The sequence below is a fragment of the Pantherophis guttatus genome, chromosome 2 (genome assembly GCF_059756535.1).
Source record: "Pantherophis guttatus breed Tessera chromosome 2, ASM5975653v1, whole genome shotgun sequence".
In the NCBI taxonomy this organism is placed as follows: Eukaryota; Metazoa; Chordata; class Lepidosauria; order Squamata; family Colubridae; genus Pantherophis; species Pantherophis guttatus.
Genome location: NC_142064.1, coordinates 269,678,556 through 269,692,350, shown reverse-complemented (window position 1 = coordinate 269,692,350; position 13,795 = coordinate 269,678,556). Strand labels below are relative to the sequence as shown.

The 13,795-nt window shown below is 46.1% G+C and overlaps 1 protein-coding gene across 2 annotated transcripts; it reads left to right on the top strand.

Moving 5' to 3' along the window:
- The first annotated feature begins 1,197 nt into the window (after window positions 1–1,197).
- LOC117662601 (uncharacterized) lies at window positions 1,198–13,226 on the top strand. 2 transcript variants are annotated; one of them, XM_034412079.3, is made up of 4 exons: window positions 1,198–1,339; window positions 5,634–6,527; window positions 10,253–10,343; window positions 10,557–13,226. In XM_034412079.3, exons 2-4 carry the CDS (start codon window positions 5,739–5,741, stop codon window positions 11,072–11,074), a joined length of 1,398 nt encoding a protein of 465 aa, XP_034267970.2. In that variant the 5' UTR covers window positions 1,198–1,339; window positions 5,634–5,738; the 3' UTR covers window positions 11,075–13,226. The 2 variants fall into 2 exon arrangements, with proteins under 2 accessions (XP_034267970.2, XP_087740509.1); XM_087884383.1 differs by lacking the exon at window positions 1,198–1,339 and adding an exon at window positions 5,253–5,293.
- Window positions 13,227–13,795: the final 569 nt, after the last annotated feature.

Genomic DNA, 13,795 nt, shown 5'->3' with positions numbered 1-13,795 from the left:
GAGTCCTTCAGGAGTAGGGCGGTATAGAAATCAAATCAAATATAAAATAAATAAAATATAATAAATATTGCTTAACGCATTGTAAGCCGCCCTGAGTCTCCGGAGAAGGGCTGCATATAAATCAAATTAAAAAAAAAAACAAAAACCCCACGTATTAAAATAATAACTTCAAAACTTTACTTAAAATTCAAAACATCGAATATAATAATAGGTAAAATATTAAATTACATTTTAATTTCATCATAAAGCTTTTGAATAAAAAAAGATGTCCACTATTTTGTGAAAAAAAACAGTGAACATAATGTGAAAAAAGCAGACTGTCCGCTCAAATAATGGACACCTGGCAACATTATAAAACGACATAAGCATCCAAGGGAGATGGGGGTGCAAGGGGAAAAAAATAATTAATTCACCTTTTCACACTGGGTTAGTGTTGCCAGGTGTCCACTATTTGAGCGGACAGTCCGCTTTTTTTCACATTATGTTCACTATTTTTTTTTTCACAAAATAGTGGACATTTTTTTTTTTATTCAAAAGCTTTATGATGAAATTAAAATGTAATGTAATATTTTACATATTATTATATTTGAATTTTGTATTTATTCAAATATATTTATATTTGAATGTTTGAAAACTATAAATATTTATATTTATAGTTTTGAATTTTAAGTAAAGTTTTGAAGTGATTATTTTAATACGTGTTTTTTTGTTCTTTTTTTTTAAATTTGATTTATATGCCGCCCTTCTCCGGAGACTCAAAGCGGCTTACAATGCCTTAAGCAACAGCCTTCATATTTTTGTATATTTATACGAAGTCAGCTTATTGCCCCCACAAACTGGGTCCTCAATTTTTTCTACCTTAGAAAGGATGGAAATGTGTTAAAATGTTTGTAAGAAAATATATAATTTAATTGTAATTGTAATTTTTTATTTTTTTACTACTTAAACACACACACACACACACCGCTTGTCAGCTATTTTTGGGGAAGCAGACCTGGCAACCCTAGATCCCATTCTGGGGAATGGGGGTGGGGGGAAATCTTTGCAAAAATCACCCACCACCACAATCACCACCACAACAAAAGCTCTTTAAAAAGCGCCCCCCTGGGCCCAATGGGGGGAAAAGAAAGAAAGAAAAAAAAACAAAAAAAGTGCATTTCAGAGGCAATTTGCTATTTGACTCCATGGAGCCTCACCCCTTCCTGCTCAGAGCCCTCCCACGGAAGCAGCTGTATTTATTTAATGCTTCTGGCTCGCAGCGAGGTCCACTTCCTTGTATATAAAGTGGGGAGGGGAGGCTCATTTTCGAGGGGGGGAAAAATCTCCCGCAGGAATCCGGGTGAGTGGCCGATCGGAGCGCGGAAAGCGGGGTGGGGGGGTTTAAGAAAGTAAAAGCCCCCGTGTTGATTTCGATGGGATCTGACTCCCACCCTCCCCGGGAAGATCCTTAAAGCAAATCCAGATTTGCAGAGTTGCCAGCCTAATATTTCAGGGTTGGGGTGGGTGGGTGGGAACCCAGGATCTGGAGCCTGGATACCCCCCCCCCCCCTTTAGCTATGGGAGCTATTGGGACCTTTGGGGCAGGCCCCCCTCCCATTGAGCCCCAGAGCCAAAATTTGGAAGGAGTGGGGAGACCCAATTCTAGTTTCCTCCCCCCCCTTCTCTTAGTCCTGGTAGCTTCTTTGGAGTGGGGGGTCCTATGGGGACAGCAGTCTTCCAGTATTTGAAGGGCTGGCACCAAGAGGAGGGGTGGGGGGGGTGTCAATTTATTTTCCAAAGCACCAGAAGGCAGGAGAGGAAACAATGGATGGGGACTAATCAAGGAGAGAAGCAACCTGGAATGAAGGAGAAAGTTCCTCAAAATTGGGGGGTGGGGGGGGAATAACCAGTGGAACAGCTTGCCACCAGAAGTTGTAGGGGCTTCATCCCTGGAGGTTTTTTTTTTTTAAAAAAGAAGAGACTGGACAGTCCCTTGTCTGAAATGGGATAGGATCTCCAGCTCTGGCAGGGGGCTGGACTAGAAGACCTCCAAGGTCCCTTCCAGTTGTATTCGGATTTTGATTCACTCCTTCTCTTATAGCTCAACCTATTTTATGTGTGGGGGGGGCAGTTTGGAGGCTGGGGTGTTCTCTCTGCCCCCCCCCCGAGCTTCTGAAAAGAAATAATTTATTTATTTATTTATTTATTTTATTTTATTTCTATACCGCCCTTCTCCTGCGGGACTCAGGGCGGTGTACAGCCAAGATAAAACATTGCATATAAAATTTAAAAACAATTTAAAAAATAATTAAATAATAATACTTAAACTCCTATATGGGGTTCATTACTTTGAACCGTAATTGTACCGGAGATGCCAAGCCAGGAAAGATTTGCCAAGGTTAAGATGTTATGCCAAATACAGGTAGCTCTCGAACGTAGGATCTCCCATTGAGGGTCTGTTGCTAAGAGAGACATTTGTTAAGTGAGTCTTGCCTCGTTTTACGACCTTTCTTGCCACCGTTGTTAAGGGAATCCTTGCAGATGTTAAGTTAGTAACACGGTTTTGATTGCATCTGGCTTCCCCCATGGACTTGGCTTGTGGGAAAGGTTGCAAAAGCAGATCATATGATCCCCGGGATATTGCAACGTTCATAAATATGAGTCATATTTGAGTCAACGTTCATAAATATGAGTTGCCAAGCATCTGAATTTTGATCACTTGACCCATGGGAATGCCAAAATGGTCGCAAGTCACTTTTTCCAGTGCCTTTGTAACTTTGGTCACTAAACGAACTGTTGTAAGTCGAGGACTACTTATACAGTTGTTCGGCCTTGACCCATGCTGGTGAGTTGTTACACCCAAATCTCTATTTTTTACATCTGAATCTACTGCACATCGGAACTGTAGAAAGACCAGTATTGTCAGCGCAAATTGGGGAGAAAAATACAAGTAGTCCTCGACTTACAACAATTAATTTAATGACCGAAGTTACAATGGCACTGAAAGTGACCATTTTTCACCCTTATGACCGTTGCAGCACCTCCCATGGTCATGTGATGGGGAAATCGATGGGGAAGCCAGATTCACTTAACAACTGTGGCAAAAAAAGTCATAAAAAGGAGCAAAACTCACTTAATAAATGTCTCACTCAGCAACATCCATTTTGGGCTCAATTGTGATTGTAAATCGAGGACTACCTGTATTTTTCCTACTGTTAGTTCAGAATTTGTCTCCATCCAGTTTTTAAATACTGACCAAGCTCCTTGAAGGGTGGCTGCTGTTTTTTAACCCTCTGGGAGTCCCCTTAGTGGAGCTGTGGGTTCAATTCCTACTTCCCCCCCCATTTTCAATGTTGTATTTTTTTAAAATAGCAATTGGGACTGGAATTGCCGTTGCTAAGCGATGCGAAATCGCATGTCTTCACTGCTTAGCAACAGCAATTCCGGCAGTTCCAGTTGTTAATTGTTAAGCTAGGAGCATGTGGGTTGTTAAGTGAGGACCTCACAGGATTGTGACTTCCTGCCGGCTTGTCCGTTCTTTGCTTGTGGGAAATCAGCAACGAACATCTGAAATCATGATTTAAGTGACCCTGGGAATATTGCAAAAAGTTGGAACTCCAAAGATGGGTCATAAGTACCACTTTTTCAGGGCCGTCCTAACTTTGAATGATGGCTGAATAAATGGTCGTAAGTCAACAACTAATGTCCCTGACTTACAACAGTTTGCTTAGTGACCATTCGAAGTTACAATGGCACTGAAAAGAGAGACCTATTACCAGTTTTCACACTTATGACCAGTTTTCACACTTATGACCGTGGCAACATTCCCATTGATCATGCGATCAAAATTCGGGCCCCTAGCAACCGTCCCAGGATCATACGATCACCATTTTGTCTGTCTTTGTGCTTTTAATCAGGCTGTACACCGCCCTGAGTCCTTCGGGAGAAGGGCGGTATAAAAATAAAATAAATAAATAAATAAAAATTTGTAACCTTCCCAGCCGGCTTCTGACAACCAAGTCAACAGGGGAAGCCAGATTCGCTTAACGACCTCATGATTCTCTGAACAACCGCAGCGATTCAGTTAACAACGGGGGCAAAAGATTGTAAAGGGAGGCAAACCTCACTCGCTTAGCAACGGAAATTTGGGGTTCAGTAGTTGTTGTAAATTGAAGACTACCTTTTATGAGTCAGACAGGCTTCAGGGCCCCTTTTATCCTTCCCCCCCCCCCAAATCTGTGCTTTGTTCTGTTTGATTGGCAAGATGGCAGCTGCTCTTCTCTTGCTGATTTACAAGTTGATGGGCTTTTGGGGGAGGGAGGGGGTTTCCTTGGGGTGAGGCCCAACTTCTTTTGTCTGGTTTAGGTGACTTCCTCCCACTCCTTTGTTTCCTTAACTATTTGGTTCCCTCTTTTAAATACCTCCCTGAGGGGATCTTTTAGACCAGCGTGTCATCAACTGGTGAAAAATTTTGGTGGTCCACAGAAAAATTATTTGGATTTTTTTATATCGCACTAAATCGGGGGTCCTCAAACTACGGCCCATGGGCTGAATACATTTATTTATTTATTTATTTTTATTTATTTCATTTCGAATTTATATACCGCACCTTCTCCCGAGGGACTTAGGTTGTATACAGCCAGATTAAAAAACATACAATACAAACATTAAAAACAATTAAAAAGATATATATTAATTTGGCCCCAATTTAAAATAACAAACCAATTAAAAATATTTAAAAAATATATTAAGCCAGCCTGGCTTGCTGAAAAAAGAAAGTTTTAAGGACACGGCGGAAGGCACCGAGGTCTTGGATACATGCAATGAACGTTTGTGTTGCTGCAGAGAGTCTCCCCCTTCAGGGGTCTTTTTGTGCAGGTCGGAAGGGGACAGAAATTCTGACTTGGAGTCTGCTTCAGCCTCCTGGTGTGCGGCTTTGGGTGAAGGCTGGAGGGAAGTGCCGCTGGTGTCGAAGAGCCCGAGGGCCTTGTTCCAGTGGGACTGCATCATGGCCTGGAACTGGCTGACCATCTCAGCCCGCTGAGCCTCCAGGCGTCTGTACCTGGCCTTGCACTCCCGCAGGTCTTCCCTCTGCTTGGAAAGCCTATGCTCCTAGTCCTGAGTGAGGTGCTTCTGCTGAGCCTCCTTCTCGGCCAGATCCAATTTGAACTGAGCGGTTTTGCCAACTCTTTCTCTTGGTGGCTGCTTAGCTCCAACAACTGCTTCCTGTTGGGGCCCTAAGGAGCCCGGATAGGGAGGCGAAGAGTGGCGGGGTGGAGAGGGGCAAGTAGAAGCCGACGAGGCGCCCCTCGAGGTGAGTGACATTGAGTTGACCACGCCCACCAAGTCACATGACCCCCCCCAGCCATGCCCACCCAGACGGTCATTAGGTAGATCATATTAGTGGTCTGTGGGATTTAAAATTATTAATTTAGTGGTCCCTGAGGTCCGAAAGGTTGGGGACCCCTGTTTTAGACAAGATCCCTGGCTTCAGTCCACCCACATGCCTGCTTCATCTTTAGATAGGGCAGCTTCAGCCTCGTCTCACCCGGCCCACCTATTTCTCTCCTGCGGGAAGGATGGACGGGTGACTTGAGAGCCGGGGCCCGTTAGAAGTGTTGGGAAACTGAGGCACTGGTCTCTTCTTCCCGCAGAACGCCAGAGAGGCATTTTGCCATCGACTGTAGGTTTCCCTTCACGGATCGTCTTCTTGTCTCGGTTGGAAAGATTCCGGCTTGTCCATTGCCCACACAAAGCCGATGGCTGACGGAGAGGTGCCCCGGACGGGATTCAGCCTGCAGTTGCAAGCCGCTTTGGAGAAGTGGATGCAGCCAGGATTCAAAAGGCAGGATCTGGGCCGAGCGGCTTCCAAATCGGGCGAGGAGGTAGGAGGAGACCGGAAGAGCTGCAGAGGGCTCGAGGGAACGGAGCAACTGGTAAAACAGGAGCCGGACCTGCTGTCTCAGCAGTGGGAAGCCCAGTGGCAGGAATTTTTGAAGATGTCTGAATCCCAGCAGCCCTGGGGGCTTGTGTCCCTGGTCCAGGAGGAGCCCTCCCCCTGGGATGACGCCAAGGCCTTCCTGGCTTCCTTCGAACAGGTGGCCGAGGCCTGCCAGTGGCCCAGGGAGGAGTGGGCATCCCGGCTGCTGCCCGCCCTCCGAGGAGAAGCCAAGCGAGCGTATTGCAATCTGGGAAGCTCCGAGCGAGAGGATTATGGTAAAGTGAAGGCGGCCATTTTGCACAGAGACGCTCTGGGCCGCGAGAAGCTGCGCCAGCACTTCCGCCGCTTCTGCTACCAGGAGGCCGAGGGGCCGCGAGGGGCATATAGCCGGCTGCAGGCGCTTTGCCACCAGTGGCTGAAGGTGGAGCATCACTCCAAGGAGCAGATCCTGGAGTTGTTGATCCTGGAGCAATTCTTGGCCATCTTGCCGCCCGAAATCCAGAGCTGGGTCCGTGGAAACAGCCCCGAGACTTGCATTCAGGCGGTGTCCCTGGCTGAGGACTTTCTGCAAATGCAAGAGGAAGGGCATCAGCATCAGGAGCAGGAGGTAAGTCGATTCGGGAGGATGCAGTTGGGACCGCAAGGCTTGGGACCTTCCTTTACAGATCAAACCAGGTGTGTGAAGCAAGAGATGCAAGTCAATCTTTGGGACTGGCAGCTGTGCCATCAAAAGAACCTTTCAGGGTCTGGCAGAACGCTGAGTCCAGAATCTGCCATTACCTAACGTGGTTTCGGTGTATGCCAGCCCTTCAACTTAGTCTAGACAACAAACCATGAGTATAAACACTACCTGTTTTGCATGGTTACTGAATCTTGCTAGTCTCAAAGTATATTTTTCTCTTCTTGCCTTTATTTTCCAGGGGCTGGGGGAGGGTCCCTGTTGGAGAAGCTTACCCCCCCCCCCAATTCCTTTGGTGGGCCGAGAGAAGTCTCTTACCAGTTTTCTTATATAGGTAGTCCTCAACTTACGATCACAATTGAGTCCCAAATTTCCATTGCTGAACGAGACAGCTGTTAAGTGAGTTTTGCCCCAAGGTTGTCTCAGCCTTCCATTATTCCAACAAAGATGATTAGGGGGCTGGAGGCTAAAATGTACAGTTGCATGAATTGGGTATGTCTAGTCCAGGAGTGAAATGTTCCCGGTTTGGACCGGATTGCCCAATCTGGTAGCAATGGTGGCAGGTGGTTCGGAGAACCGGTAGCAAAAATCCCTGCACCCACCCCCCTATGCCCCGCTGAGCCGCGCGATCATCAGAGGCTTTTTTTTTTTACTTTTAAAAGCATTTTTTCTACAACCTCTTCAGCCGAAAAAATGCTTTTAAAAGTTAAAAAAAAGCCTCTGACGATCGCGCGGCTCAGCTGGGATCGTCAGAGGCTTTTAAAAGCATTTTTTCTACAATCTCTTCAGCTGAGCTGCCTGATCATCAGAGGCTTTTAAAAGCATTTTTTTCTGCAACCTCTTAAGGTTGTAGAAAAAATGCTTTTAAAGGTTTAAAAAAAAAAAGTTGGCCACACCCACCCAATCACATTAAACCCCCCCAAGCCACGCCCCCAGAACCGGTAGTAACAAATTTTACATTTCACCACTGGTCTAGTCTGATGAACTAGCAGTTCTGATGAATTAGGACTTTGAAAGCAAGTAAAAATTGCAAGTAGAAAAATAGGGACCACCTTTGGTGGGAAGGTAACAGCGTTCCATGCGCCTTTGGCATTTAGTCATGCCGGCCACATGACCACGGAGACGTCTTCGGACAGCGCTGGCTCTTCGGCTTTGAAACAGAGATGAGCACCGCCCCCTGGAGTTGGGAACGACTAGCACGTATGTGCGAGGGGAACCTTTTCCTTTAGTCTGATGAAAAGAAGGACTAGGAGTGACATGATAGCAGTCTTCCAATATCTCAGGGGTTGCCTCAAAGAAGAGGGGGAGTCAAGCTATTCCCCAAAGCACCTGAGGGCAGGACAAGAAGCAGTGGGTGGAAACCAATTGAGGAGAAAAGCAACCTAGAACTTAGGAGAAAATTCCCGACAGTTGGAACAATTAATTAGTGGAACAACTTGCCACCAGAAGTTGTGAATGCTCCAACACTGGAAGTTTTTAAGAAAAGATTGGATGATTTGTCTGAAATGATATAGGGCCGTGATGGCAAACCTATGGCACGGGTGCCACAGATGGCACCCAGAGCCGTATCAGTGGGCACGCAAGCATTGCTGTAGCTCAGCTCCAGCGCGCATGTGTGCGCCAGCCAGCTGATTTATGGACCTTTCGGTCCCACCGGAAGTTGGGAAATGGGCTGTTTCTGGCCTCCGGGGGTGGGGAGGCTGTTTTCGCCCTCCCCAGGCTCCTAGAAAGCTTCTGGAGCCTGGGGAGGGTGAAAAACGGGCCTACCGGGCCCACTGTGCCATTACGTGCTAAAAGCGGGGTGGGGTGGGGTGCACATGCGCAGGGGTGGGGTGCATTGAATTATGGCTGTGGGCGCGCTCCCCCCGTGACGGCAAAAAGGTTAGCCATCACTGATATAGGGTTTCCTGCCTAAGCAGGGGGTTGGACTAGAAGACCCCCAATGTCCCTTCCAATTCTGTTATTCTGTTCCATTCTATTCTTCTGAGGTGAGTAAAATGAGGACCCAGATTGTTGGGGGCCAATCCACTGCCTCTGTAAACCGCTTAGAGAGGGCTGTAAAGCACCCATGAGGCGGTATATAAGTCTAAGGGCTATGGCTATTGCTTTCTTGTCACAGTTGTGAAGTTAGCAACACGTTTGTTAAGTGAGTTTGCTTGTCAGGAGGTCGCAAAAGGGGATCGTGTGACACACCCCCCCCAGGACACTGCAGTCGTCCTAATTATGAATCAATTCCCAAGCGCCTGAATTTTGATCACGTGGCCACGAGAAAGCTGAAATTGTCGTAAGTGTAAAAAAAAAATGTCATGTTCCTTGTTTCAGGGCTGTTGTAACTTTGGTCACTAAACAAATAATTCTAAGTCGAGGACTACCTGTCCTGTTGCCCTAGCCTAGGTCTTTTCCTCCTCCTGTCTCTCAAGGCTATTCCCACAGACTGTTGCAGGTCCTCAGGGAAGCATCTTAGACTCAATAGGGAAAACACAGGTAGTCCTCGACTTACAACAGTTCATTTAGCAGCCACTGAAAAAAGTGACCGATGACCACCTTTCACACTTAGGACCGTTGCAGCATCCTCATGGTCATTTACATTCGGATGCTTGGAAACTGGTTCATATTTAGGATGGTTGCAGTGTCTCCAGGTCACGTGTTCCCCTTTTGCGACTTTCCGACAAGCAAAGTCAATGGGGAAGCCAGACTCACTTAACAACCGCGTTACTAACTGCGCTGGTTCACTTAACAACTGTGGCAGGAAAAGTCGTAAAATGGGGCAAAACTCACTCAACAAATTTCTCACTTGGCAACATAAATTGTGACCGTATGTTGAGGACTACCTGTACCCACCTAGGTTCATGCCGCTCCTCCTCCTCCTCCTCCTCCTCCTCCACCTCCTCCTCCTCCTCCTCCTCCTCCTCCTCCTCCTGTCAGGGTTCCATGTAACACCCCCAACGAAAGAAAACTCTGAGGCTTGGATTTCCTCAAAGCTACTTTTTATTAGAGATGTCATATTGGCACATCTGGGAAAACCCGAATCTGAAAGTTTCCAGGTTTTCCCCACCCAAGTGAAAGATCAGCACCCTCATGTCCATCCCATGGTCCAATCATCCACAGTCCAAACTGAAGACACTCCCCAGTCATCCGACTCCAGGTGCCAGGGCACTGCGTCCTTGACTCTCTGAGAAAGGAATGTTATTTTGACTACATATCATCTACACTCTCTGCAATTCCCCCTCCCATTTTCCCACAGAAGACGATGGGGCAGGCCTGAAGGCCCAAACGTAAAAGATGGCTTCCAGGTCTGACACCTCCTTTGAAATTAAGTGAATTAGAGAGGAGTGTCACCTGAGCTGCCTTCTGAGTGTGTTATCTTATCCTCGACTTTAAAAATGCTTCAGCCCCTTTTGCGTAGGGAATGATTCCTTCATATCTTCCTTCACTCCTTCCTGATTCTCTACAGGTAGGTAGAGAGAGGGACTGGCCCCCTCTATTTAATTCCTGTGACTGAGAGCAGAATGAACCTGGGTCTCCCCCATTCCTGGTCCAGCACTTTCCCAACTACCCGATCCTGACCGTCCACCGGTCGTCAGCCTTGCAATGCCCCTCTTCTCCATCTCTCTCCCTGCCTTGTTGAAACAGATGTTTTCTCCTGTTTCCAGGTGCTCAAGGAAGTGAGGGATGCTGCAGAGGATTGTGGGAAGGGACCACTGTTCAGGGAGGCTAATCATGAGGGGAACTCTGGAGATGCCGGTGAGTGATACAAACGGACGACATAAAGCCAGTTGGTCAAATACTTGGATGCAGTGCAATTCCTTTGGGCGGATAATTTTAATTCCATCCCTTTCCTTCTTTGGCTGCCTTCCCATTACCCCCACCCCCACCCCTGCCAAATGGCTCCAAAACATTTTCTTTAGCTTTCTATTTGGGATTATTATTATTATTATTATTTCCATTTCTCCATAGGTGAAGGGAGTAGAGGCGTTGACAAAATGGAGAAATATGGGCTGGAGAATTCTGAGCCCGAAACATCGCACGAGATGCTCGGAGGGAGAACGGAAGAGCAGGTGGCTCCGTTCGGGGAGCAGGAAAACCTTCCCCAAAGCCAAGACAGACTAATTTGGCCGCAGAAATTCCTTCCCAAGGAGATGGGCGATAGTGCCGTTCCTTGTCGAGGAAGTTACAGGGAGCTCAGCCAGTCCAAAATGCCCATGGTTAAGAAGTACGGCGCCTCCAGCATCATCGCAAGGAGTTTCTACCATAAATCAAACTTCACTAAACAAAAAAAAATCCACCCGGGAGAAAAAACGTACAGCTGTTTGAATTGCGGGCGGAGATTCAGTCGTAGGTCGAATCTTAAACGCCACGAGGGCATCCATACGGGGGAGAGACCCCACGAGTGCTTGGAATGTGGGAAGAAGTTCACTCGGAAGTCTTACCTCCTTAAACACAGCACCGTTCACATGTACGGAGGAGCGACATAGCAGTTGGCGAAAAAAGACGGGCGGATAAAAAATCGGTACTTGTGGGGAAACGAGTCGAAAAGGGGGATTTGGTTCTCCTTCAGATCTTTATGGTTCTCAGGGAGCATCTGTTGCCGGCTACGTTGGGAATCCCGGGAAATGCTAAGACCTTGAGGAAAATGTTAATCTAGGATACACAATATGGAGGATTCCTCCATAGCTTCATAATTTTTTTGGGGGGTGTGGGGAGCTCATAATGCACGAGAATGAGGGAGAGATTACACGAATCTTGATTAGATGCCAGCCTGTTTCCACCTCACTCCTTCTTGAGTTACAGGATGCCGTAACTCGGTTCCAAGACAATGATTATTTGGGATATTGTTATTTGGGCTATTTCGTCTGTGAAAATAGGAGTGAAGACGCATATGCAGAAGCTTAAATCGGAATGCCTATTTGGAAGGCTGAAATGTTTCTATATAACAACACAGAAGATCTTAAATATAATTATGAGACAGTATACACTTTGAATTCCATCCAGTACATAATTCCACGAGGAACAGCTGCCAGACAGAGAGGAGGAAAGCTGTTCCGTGGAGAATTAGAAACACTCCAGCATCAAATCTGAGTGATCCAAATTCACTGGTATTAATCTGAGCAGATTGGTTACTTCCAAGATGATATAGGGCAGGGGTGTCAAAACTGGTGGCCCGCGGGCCGGGTACGTCATGCCCAGGCCACGCCCACTCTGGCTCCGCAAAGGCAAAAACTGTCGCGATACGCCACGTGACGCGATTGAGTTTGAGACCCATGATATAGGGGGACTCCCCTCCTGCCCCCCCCATAGCCATTTTACCTTTACAGTTTTTCCTTGGTGGTTTGGTCTATTTCCATATTTCTGAACCTTGGCAACTTTTAAGATGTGTAGACTTCCACTCCCAGAATCCTGGGAGTAGAAGTCCACATATCTTAAAGCTGCCAACATTCAGAGCTTTCGGTTTATTTGATTCAATGGATATGTTCACCTTCTTTTCCCCAAGTGAGTGGTTTATAGTGTTAAAAAACACAATATTATGCAAAAAAAAAATAAAAAATCCAGGACAGGAAAACACGACAGAAGAAAACTCATTGAAACTTCTGTGGCGCAGGTAGTATTATTAATGCATCCGAACAGTTCAAGAGCCGTTTGGCTCAATATGTGAGGGAAGAACCAAGTTTTTGGTGTCCTTCTAAAGCAGCGTTTCTCAACCTTGGAAGCTTGAAGATGGATGGACTTCAACTCCAGCTGGCTGGGGGATTCTGGGAGTTGAAGTCCACCCATCTTCACGCTTCCAAGGTTGAGAAACGCTGTTCTAAAGGCTGGCAGAGCTGGGATCATGTACTCAAAACGAAGATGCTGATTTGGGGAAATGCTCCTTCGCAGAAGAGCCTCCTTGAAGAAGAAAATCCAACTAGAACTTTTGAGGAATAGTTGTTCTTCATCCTTTTATGTTTGGAGATCTCCTTATTTGAGACGCTAGACCAAGTCATGATCTGTCCAACTTTTAATTCTCAATCCATCACCTCTGCCCACTTTCTACTATTCCTGCCAGCCCATTTAGAGCCAGTGTTTATCACCTTTGCTTCTTTTAAGATGGGTGGACTTCAACTCCCAGAATTCCCCGGCCGGTGTGATTGACTGGGGAATCCTGGGAATAGAAGTCCACGCATTTTAAAGTGGCTAATCTTGAGAAACACTGGTTTAGAGAAAAAAGATCCCAGCTGGCCTCTGCTTTTATGCATCTCTCTGTTCAGAACCTCCTAGATGTAATCCATGTTTCTCTCTCTCTTATTTTTTTTCCTCATGCACACATATTAAAATAAAAGCTTGCAGTCTAATTGCAGTCTGTTTTGAGTAATTATCGCCCCTCTTTAGAGAAGTTATTCCCCTTTTCTTTGCTGGAAATAAATCTGGACAGGCAGTACACCACCTGATAATTTTTTTTTTGTTCCTGGTGTGGGTTCATGTAAGGGTGTGAAGACGAGGGTGCACAATTACCAGAACGAAGTCAAAAACCAGGGAATTCTTGAGCTTTGTCTTCTGCTCCCAAAGCTACTGCAGGCCCCTTGCAAAGAAGTCTTGAATGTAAAGATGCCTTTCATGGGATTGGGATGAATAAAGTTCTCTAAACTATCAGGCCAATTTTTTTTTTTCACTTAAGTTAATCACTTGCTGTCAAGGTTGCCTGTTCTAGTGGATCTTCCAGCTTAACCGAAAGATTTACCATATTTTTCGGAGTATAAGACGCACTGGAGTATAAGGTGCACCTTAGGTTTTGGGGAGGAAATAAGGGAAAAAGAGAGTCTGGAGAGAGCCTTGATAGCTCTGTAGACTAAAGCACTGTAATTTAACACCAGCTGTCTGCAATTAAAGTAAGTTCGAATCTTGCCAGGCTCAAGGTTGACTCAGCCTTCCATCCTTTCTAAGGTAGGTAAATTGAGGACCCAGTTTGTGTGGGCAATAAGCTGACTTTGTATAAAATATACAGAAGTATGAAGGCTGTTGCTTAATGCACTGTAAGCCGCCCTGAGTCTTCGGAGAAGGGCGGCATATAAATCAAATTAAAAAAAAAAAAATTCTGCCCACCAAGTATTCATCTGGCTAGTCCTTAGCCTGGTCAGCTTCAGCACATTAGTTCGCTTGCTGGTTTTATGGTTGGGGCTAAAAAACAGCTTCTAAAGCACAGCTGATCGTCGGAGGGAGCA